The sequence below is a fragment of the Etheostoma cragini genome, chromosome 18, assembly GCF_013103735.1.
Source record: "Etheostoma cragini isolate CJK2018 chromosome 18, CSU_Ecrag_1.0, whole genome shotgun sequence".
Classification (NCBI taxonomy): domain Eukaryota; kingdom Metazoa; phylum Chordata; class Actinopteri; order Perciformes; family Percidae; genus Etheostoma; species Etheostoma cragini.
Genome location: NC_048424.1, coordinates 22,575,500 through 22,585,149, shown reverse-complemented (window position 1 = coordinate 22,585,149; position 9,650 = coordinate 22,575,500). Strand labels below are relative to the sequence as shown.

General features: G+C 42.7%; 1 protein-coding gene across 4 annotated transcripts in view; it reads left to right on the top strand.

The window, feature by feature from the left end:
- The first annotated feature begins 6 nt into the window (after positions 1-6).
- Positions 7-9,650, top strand: part of hmbox1b (homeobox containing 1 b) — a 19,152-nt gene continuing 9,508 nt past the window's right edge. For all 4 annotated transcript variants that reach the window (XM_034899818.1, XM_034899819.1, XM_034899821.1 and 1 more), the window contains exons 1-3: positions 7-429; positions 4,590-4,675; positions 6,524-6,634. In XM_034899818.1, coding sequence (XP_034755709.1) covers positions 56-429; positions 4,590-4,675; positions 6,524-6,634 — 571 coding nt within the window. In that variant the 5' untranslated portion in view covers positions 7-55. The remainder of the gene's footprint in view (positions 430-4,589; positions 4,676-6,523; positions 6,635-9,650) is intronic.

Below are 9,650 nucleotides of genomic sequence, written 5' to 3'. Positions count from 1 at the left end.
TACTACATCATTCAACAATAACAACACTGCCTCAGCAACCGCCACCTCTTCCGCAATGTGCAACGGCAACAGCGGTGAGAGCGGCAGTGGAGGCGATCACTCCGCCGCCGCCTCCTCTTCCACCACCTCCAAAATCTCCACCGCCACGCAGACGCAGTTCGGCAGCGCGGGGGGACTCTCGCCTTCACCTAGCAACAGCTACGATACCTCCCCGCCTCCGGGCCCACCACCGCCTTCCGCCATCTTGCCCTCGCCAGTCTCGCTGGTGGCTCTGACGCAGAACGGGCGGGATAGCCTAGCCGCCACGCCCAACGGGAAGCTGTCCCCTCCCAGATACCCTGTGAACAGTGCGGCGGCAGCGCGGGCGTTTGGGTTCGAAGCCACAGAGGAGGACCTGGACATCGACGATAAGGTGGAGGAGCTGTTGAGGTCAGTAGAAACGCAGGGAGGAGTGAGCTCTAAAAGTTGGGTTCAGGGAAAATTTCCCCTCAAAGCTATAGTGTGGTTCTTGTAGCCCTTGACAGTATATCAGCAGCAAGTCAGGGGTTTTCCTGGCTCAGAATGGGCCCATTGACCGGGGTGGGTGGAGGTCAAAGACTTAATTTCCTGCATTCTGATACATTGTTAGCCACCAATTCATAGTTAAAACATCTTTATTTCAAGGAAAACGTAAAATTCTGGTGGCAGATTACAATTAGGATTCAATGGAATATGATGCTGTAAGGGGACTTTCAAATGCGGGACATGGCCCGAGTTTACCCCAAAGTCATTTTTTAGGGTTAGGGTTTTGTCCAATAGTACAATTATTGTATTAATAGCAGTGTTTTGGCTGTGCTTCTACCCAATATAGACAAAATGCGTTTGCCCACCTATATAAATATAGAGGAGGCGGTGAATAACCCTATTTCAACAAACAGTGTTCCTTTTAGTATGTCATTTTGTCTTCTTGTCTTGGCAAACTGACGTTTAAAATTTATTCTGGACCTTGGAAACAGAAGTTGAGAAAACATTTCTCACTTTCAGGTCCATTTAGTAGCAAGGCTTGAGCTTTTGAATAAAACAAAGTTTTATGTTGAACAAGTTTTATGTTTTTTGGGGGGTTTTTTTAGAGCATTTTAGGCCTTTTATGTTGGATAGGACAGCTGAAGATGAAAGGGGAAGGAGGGGGAGGAGTGACATGCAGCATAGGGACGCAGGTCGTAGTTGAACCCCAGCCCGCTGCGTTGAGGGATAAACCTCTATAAATGGATGGCCGCTCTACCAACTGAGCTGTCTAGGAGCCCAAGAACGTCAGTTTTTTTTAAATTGTAAAATAACTGTGTCTGTGGCTACATGATTTGTTTGTTTTAAAGAAGTGTGACCATATCAGTCTGACCTCCTTTTCTGTTGTTAGATACTTTACAGATAGAGTAGGTCTAGACCACACTCTATATTTTACAAAGCCCAACACTTCTACTAATTCCCCCCCTCAAAGCAAGTAATTAGTAAAGTCAGGTGGCGAGGAAAAACACCCTTTTAGGAAGAAACCTGGGACAGACCCAGGCTGTTAGTGGGCGGTGTCTGACGGTGCCGGTTGGGGTTGTGATGCACAGTGGCAATAACAGTCACAATAAGGATAATGGAACAGTGACTACAAATGGTAGTCGTAGTAGTTAATGTGGTAGCAGGGCGCTGCAGGGCGTTACAGGGTGTAGCGTGGCATAGCGTGGCATAGCAGGCCATTGGTGGACGTAGCAGGATGCAGCAGGAGTCTATTCTGTTATTGGGAGAAGAAGTTTGAGTTGTGCTTAAAAGCTTTTTATCCAATCTGTAATTATGCCATTTAATGAATTTGACTAATCATGGGCACATTCCATACCATCCTGAAGTCTTTGGTTACACTGTTGACACTAATTGAAAATGGGGAGACTTCTTGTCACTTCTGTGAGAGAGTTTACCTTTTCATTTGCAGTTTAACCTTTTCTGTTGGTGTAAAAATCTGGGAGAAGTTTTGCCCTGGTAATGTCTTTGCTAAATAACATAAGCCAGTTCAAGCCGGCCAATCCCAGTTACTGTATAGAGGCTCCCTGTAGGCTACGTAGCCCTGATGGGGAACATTTTTAAGGATGTGCAGCTACAATGAGACCTTCTTGGCATTTTTACCATTATGAAAAAAAGACCTTGGTACCTGCCAACGTGTACTTTTTTTTAGTATTGCCTCTGTTGAAGTTCCAAGTAAGCTGAGGCATGTGGCCATTAGGGGTTCACGATTCAGAAAATGTCACGATATTGATTTAAAGGCTCAAGATTTGATTCAAGGATTCAAATCTAGGGCAATTGGACTGGGTTAAAAGGTGCCCTTAAAACGTTTTGTCTCTCTTCCGAGAGACGTCTCCAGTTCTGGTTCAACAGTAGGGAAAGCCAGCTATTTAACTTTTCTGGGGTATTGGTGATTTTCCCCACACTTCAATCAGAACTCTCAGAGAAGTCTCTCGGATAAGAGACGAAACGTGTTTGGAACATCTTTAAACAAGTCCAGTTGCCTGGATTTGAATCCTTCCTTGGATACTATGACCTGGATGCCTACGCTAGAGGGGGGTTTCTTATGAACACAAATTAGAAAATGTCATCATGGCTGCACACTGTTTTTGGGCTAAAACCGCTCCCTCCTTTTTTCATTGTGTCCCTACTGACTTGTTTTGAAAAATCTTAATTTTCTACATTTCATTTCAAACCCGAAAGGATTAAAATGCATAGCAGAACAATAATATTGTATATAAGATGAAAGTAAAAACTATTAGGTATGACATTTTCTTCCACGCCCATTACTGTTACAGGTTCAGTGTTAATAATCTATCCCAGGCCACCTCTTCTCTTCTGTTGAGCACTTTACCCCTGGGCCGTCTCCTTCTGCTGCCTTGTATGAGCATGCAGAATTATAATAGACATTTGGAGCTCGGGCTCTATCCTCTGCACTGCACTAGCTGTCCCGGGTGCTCATTCCCGCTGCCTATGCATTCAATTACATGTCCTGTTTAGACAGCCCAAGAAGTTAAGTAGCATTCAAAAGCCCTCGTCCTCTCCGCCTGGTAGGACTCTTCAGCGTCTCGCGCGGCGGGGCTGCAGGTGTGTGACACACACTTTCAGCTTGTCAACAATCCCACCGTGCCTTTGTGATTTTTCTCTCTCTCTCTCTCTCTCTTTTAAGTGCCCATTTCCATCTTCATAGGGTTTTGGCCTTTTGAGTTGGCATCCAACAAACCCATCCCTCCCCATCCTCCCTCCTCACTTCCCACTCTTCCTCCGTCTTGTACAGCAGCCTGTTCTACATTGATTCACCGGTGTTGATACGGCAGCAGGTTTTTTTTAGCTCTAATTTTAGCCGCTCTGCAAGAGGCTGGTGTGGAGGATATCGATGCTGGATGTCAAGAGTCGTGACGCATTTTCATTTCAGCAATATGCCAACGGAGCACTCAGGACTTTGATGCGTTTCTCCGTTTTTAATGTGTGAACCTTGGATGATGACTGGTTCAGAGGCTGTTGGGATTGTATGGTTTAAACGTCAGTGCTGTTCCAGCTTGGGTGGGGTTAGACGCCCTTCGGGTAAAAGAAAAAAAAAGTATGCACTATTAGTATGGATAAATGCACCAAGCAGTATACACATTGGACAGGTGTTTGCAATCAGTAGGACTGAAGCCGAGACAGTCATACGCTTGTTGGTGCGTGGCTCTCTGTATGTACAGCATGTATATGTAATTGTTTATGCATAAGGGAGGGGATTGGGCTCAAAGCCAGAAGGCAGGGTGGGTACACTGTGTAACTGCACATGTTCACTCACCACCCTCAAGCAAGTCTGTGCACATTTTATTTTTCTCCCCACTGAGGACTAAGATAGTGGAAATAGTCTGTCACATACATAAAAAAAAAAAGAAAAAAAAAAGGATTACTTGATTGTGGTCCATTTAATTAAAATGCGTTGTCCTCGCCTCTCTGTTCCTCTGAAATGAAACGTTGATTATGTGGGAGCCATGAATGAAAAGCACAAAAACAATATATTAAAATGAAGCATTGGTTTTGTAGTTTCTCTTTGAATACATAAAATACAAAAACATAGGTTTGATTACCTGACATGTGAATTAGTTATTGTACAATATACCAAACAAATGTTCTTGAGTTGGATGTAAAGGGACTCAGAACCAACACCAAAAGCGTGCCACATGTATGCTTTTGTCGTTGATGCTGGGTTAAATGATGATACGGCAGCTCGCACCACAAAAACATGTAAATAACAAAATTCTCGCCATGCAGAAATCGTGTCAGGCATTGTATCTGCACTACGTATCTTGTAGTATTTTAGTTTCTCTGAGGCGTTTTTGAATCTCTCCCTCACATGTCTTATAGATTGTAAATTCATATGCAGTGTTTGTATATGTGTAAACTACAAAAAGTTTTGATTTTGGTCCTGCAATTATGTTTTACCTCACCTTTACAGAATTATTTATTTTTATAAAATGTGCGGTCCTTTTGAATGCTGTCTGACGTTTTCCTCTGTCAGCTTGGTTTTTCAGACACTTCAGTGTGTGTGTGTGTGTGTGTTTGTGTTTGTGTAGGAGGGACGGCAGCATGGTGAAAGAGGAGATCAAAGCCTTCCTGGGGAACAGGAGGATCTCTCAGGCAGTGGTGGCACAAGTTACCGGTTAGTAGCAGTACTCGCACACTTTGCTGAAAGTATTGCCGTTTTTCCTGCCAACAGGTACTTTTTGTAGTACCGCCTCCATCGAGGTTCCAAGTGAGCTGAGGCGAAAGGTGAGGTGAAAACCTGCAGACTACTGATTGGACGGAGAGAATCGTCACTAATCACTGCATCGTCATTGCTAGCGACAGACGGGGGTTGTCCTGAACAAACCCGCCCGATTTAAGTAGTTTAGCCTGCAGTGTTTTTAATTTAAATTTTTGTTGCGCACATTTGTTTGTTAAATGTGCATCTCTCCAGTTGAAATGTACATTTTACATGTTAAGCAATATAAGAGGGAGAGAGGGAGAGAGAGAGAGGGAGAGAGAGAGAGAGAGAGGGAGAGAGAGAGAGGGAGAGAGAGGGAGAGAGAGAGGGAGAGAGAGAGAGAGAGAGATCTGACGTTCTAACGCTGGGTTTTACAAGGCAGCTTTTTACTCCTCTACTGCTCTGAAAAAGTGAACTTAGAGTAGGGCTGGGCAATATGGAGAATATCAAATATTTTTGACCAAATACCTTGATATCGAGACCACAACGATATTGTAGTTTTGATTAGTGCTTTCACAAATGTACATGTATTATAAGACCAATGAAGTTAGACTGAATCTACTGGGGGTTGCTCTGGACTTGTAACCAATACCGCAAGACAAGAGAAGTATCGTCACATTTTAATCTTGTGGGACGAGATCTCTCCACACCTCTAGTAAATTGAGTATTGTTATTTTCTGTTCTCTTTTTAAGAAAAAGTTGACTAAAACACTTCTAGAGCCAATATATAGTGAGATATTTCTAACAACTAATGTTTTCTAAGGAGAATGCACATCACATGTCATCATTCTCAGCTTAAACAGCTCCCCTCCTTTTGTCATATGTTACTACTGACTTATTTGGGAAACCTACATTTTTCGTGTCAATTAATTTCAAACCCGAGCAACATTATGTTGCTAGAATGCCGTTTTTAATCAATCTGGTGAAGTTTATGTGTTCACCTTTTTAAAAGTTTAACACATGGACGTGCTCGCAGGAGTTGGTGAAATCACAGTTCAACGCTTTGAGAGTCAGACTAGTTGAGAATGGCCTTTTCAGTGAAGTGGGAGCCATCTTGTGTCTAATTGTTAAACTTTTGAAATGAACAATATTTTTTTAATGAAGGAGAAAATATATATTTTGAGAGCATTGTTGAAAAATCAGACACACATTGGATAAGTACATGTCTTAAAACATGTCTGGGGGGGATATTTTAAATGCGTATTATGGAGTCATCAGTTGTCAGTGCAACAGACATTATTGACAAGTGTCTGTAAAACTTAAATGAATCAATTTAACGTCAATTATTTAGTCGCTCAAACTGTTTTAATTATACATTTTTTTTGTAGATGAATAATTTGTGGTGATGCATTAAAAGCAATTTTGTCAGCTGGAGTCTTCCAGTCTGGAAATAGCATTTCATATTTACATGTTTCTGAGTTCAGTGACTATTTCACAGTGACCAGATTGGAATTCAGAAGAAGAAGAAATAAAAGTCTTTAACACATTTTTATTGAACACAGGTGCTGTGAAATCTGTACAAAAATACTGGTATCTACCTTTGCAAACGTACTGGACATAAGACAGATCCTGAGTTTTACTTCAACAAAATATCAAGCAAGTAGAAAGGAGTTAAAGTGCCCAGGAGTGTTTCTAGGCACCCCCCCTACCCCCCCACCCCCTCCTAGTATTGACTTCTGTTTCTCTTGAATCCTTGTCTACAAATTGGGCCTGGACGTGGTGCAAAAGACTCTGTTTGTAATTTGATGTCTGGCTGCTTTCCAGGCATCAGCCAGAGCAGGATCTCCCATTGGCTACTACAGCACGGCTCCGACCTCAGCGAGCAGAAGAAGAGGGCCTTCTACCGCTGGTACACGCTGGAGAAGACCACGCCAGGTACACATCGGCGGCTTTCCACGCTTGCACTGCTCACTCCTGACTCTGTGTTTATGTAACTTAATAAACAGCTGGGAACATTATACGGAATGAACACCGTATGAATGTCTGGCATAAACAATTCCAGCATTGTCCGTGTAGTCATCAAGGCCATAACAGAACGTAGTTTTAGTCACTGTGAATGCTTAGCAAAACTCTAGTTGGAAAAAAGTTGACATTTGTTTTGGTAATTAGTATTTTGTCAAGTTTCCAACAGTTTGGCTGACATCTGAACACATATGCCCTTTTAATGGTAACAATCAATTAGAGGTGTAGCGGTACACCAAAACCACGGTTGGGTACGCACCACGGTTTTGAAGTCATGGTTTGGTTCATTTTTGGTACAGTAAGGAAAACAAATTCCCTGTTCCCTGTGCTTGTTTATCCTGAAGTTCTTTTGTTGTTTTTTTAGATTATTTTTCGGGCATTTTAGGCGTTTATTTTTATAGGACAGATGAAGAACATTTATCAACAAAAAAATGTTTTAAACAAAATTTTAAAGGAATTGTAATAAATATATGGGGGGGGGGGGGGGTAGGACTTTCTGGCTGAAATGTGGATGAGAAGGAATTTTGTATCTCAATATCTTTCAGCACGTGTTTTTAAAACCTGTGTTTTCAACAACTGAACGTGGTCGTAGATCCGCTGCAGTGAACAGTTGACGAGTTTTAACATCGGATGTAAAGATAGCAGAAGAGTTTGCTTCACTAACTAGCACGCAGCAGGGAGGCGACTCCAGAGAAAGGAAGCACAGTAGGGACACACCCCAGCTGCCAGCAGTGGTTTCTGTTAGACTGTTAATGAGATATGTACAAGAAGTCTACTTAGCTACTGTCTTTTGGTTTTGGTGGTTCAGTGAGATAGAAGATACACTTTATAAGGCCTCATATCTTTATATGTCAGTGGAAGCTTATGAAGTGTGATGTGAACTTGGAGTCTGGTGGAGAGTCTGTAACAGTAGCAGTGTGTCAGAGCTTCACTTTAGCCCCTAAATTTACTATTCAGTTTTAGCTTAGTCTTTGAGCAACGTGTGTCAGTAGTTTTAGTCAAATGTTACCCTTTTGGAAAAACTAAAGACATTTCTCATTTTTCTCATGCATTTTTAATTTGTAAGTCTTCCAAGCATTTTGAGGTTGACATCTTTGTTGTGTACCACAGCCTAGGATGTAATTATCACTGGAGACGGGGGACGGGGGACGGGGGACATGTCCTCCCTCCAGCCGCACTTTCAAAATTGTTGACTCTATAAAAGGATTCCCTCAGGTTTTAGGCGATTACCCCTATATTAAACAATAAAGCAAGTAAGACCTTTTTCTTGTACTGCACATAGTTTAGAATTATTCTTTCTAGCAGAATTTATCATTATGATTAACTTAAATTTCTTGGATTTGTAACATCTAGTCCCTAATTTATGTAGAAATGGAGGAAAGGGGATTGAAATCAAAAAAAAAATTTCTGGCAAAGGACCCCCTGTTGTGTGTCACTCCCATGTCTCAAACCAAAGTTACACCCTTGACCTCAGCTTCATGTTCTCTCCACTGCGGAAGGTTGTTCACTAAAATACTCACTGTCTGGCTTTAGTTTGTGAGGAGAAGCTACAACATTATTTAGCATCTTGATATTTCTTTGGCAAACATCTAGAGGAAGGTTTAGCTGGTTGACTGCAACTGGAACTCTTCCGTCCAATAGCAGCCCCGAAGATAGCCAACTGAATGCAACGTCCCATCCCCAGCACTTGGTAATGTTACTTTAGCTTACCTTTTTAGATGATAGATGTCGACGTGCTGCCTGCATGTTTTGTAATTGGTTCCAGCTGTTTTGTTGCAGCTTCCTATCTAATTCTGTGAAGTTACTTGGAGAATAAATTCAACACTACATAACACATGTTAGTTCAGCTCTCGGGCCTAATTACTGAACATGCATGGCCTGGCTGTCTGTCTTTTTATTTTTCAAGGAGGTATCAGATTATTACCTGACAGTTAAATGTTCTTCATTTAAAGTCATAAGTCTGAGAACAATCAAGTCTCAATTTCTCATTTTTGTGACTAAAAGTTCAACTCAAGGCCAGGTCTAGAGACCAAAATGAACCTTAGTGTTTGCTTGATCAAGTAGTTTTAATATTAGTCTATACTTCTGTGGAGAAGCATAGACTTCTCCACAGAAGCATACTGCGTATACGCAGTCCTTCCTTTTTCCCATTACCCTGGAGATCCAGAGTTCTCGCAAGAGCACAATTTGAATATGCTCAACGAGTTACTCTGGCATTGAGTAATGTTGTTCATTAACTATGCGCATGTAGCCGAGCTGCACCAATCACATCGGTGTATCTGATATAGGCGGGGACAGAGCCGAGCTGCACCAATCATGTCGGTGTATCTGATGTAGGCGGGGCCAGAGGAGAGTTGAACAAATGATATCAGTTTAATCTACCAGTTAGCTCCGCTGGTAGCTAAGCGTATGGGGCTCTGGATACCTCACTCAGTGTGTTGTTGTGGTGTTATCCAATTGCGTGAGGTGAGATTTTCAAGTGCACGCTTGGTGCCCCCCCCAGACTTTCATTAGTCGATGCCAGACCCTTAATCTTTTGGATTTGGAGCTGGATCTCCAGGCTATCTTCCTGTAGCCCGGCAGCCAACATCCCACGCCTTGTCCTCTGCGTCATGTTCCTCTGTGGAGCCGTGCCAACACCGACCGCAGTTGAAACTGCTCTATGCTATTTCTGGCCAGACTGAGCCTGGCCCAGCCTGGCCCGGCCCCATCGCACACACGCCTCCATCACTGCTGCAGTGGAAACTGATGCCGCGCTCATGCACTGCTGATTACCTGGACTGTTGCTGGGCGACCCGTTAGGCCACGTTCACAATGTCCATGTCAGATGAAGTTATGATACTGGGGGTGAGCTTCTAAATCAGACCCCATAATATATCTAGGAGCTCTTAGCTATAACGTGGCTAGTTTAATGAGTTTTAATGCAAAT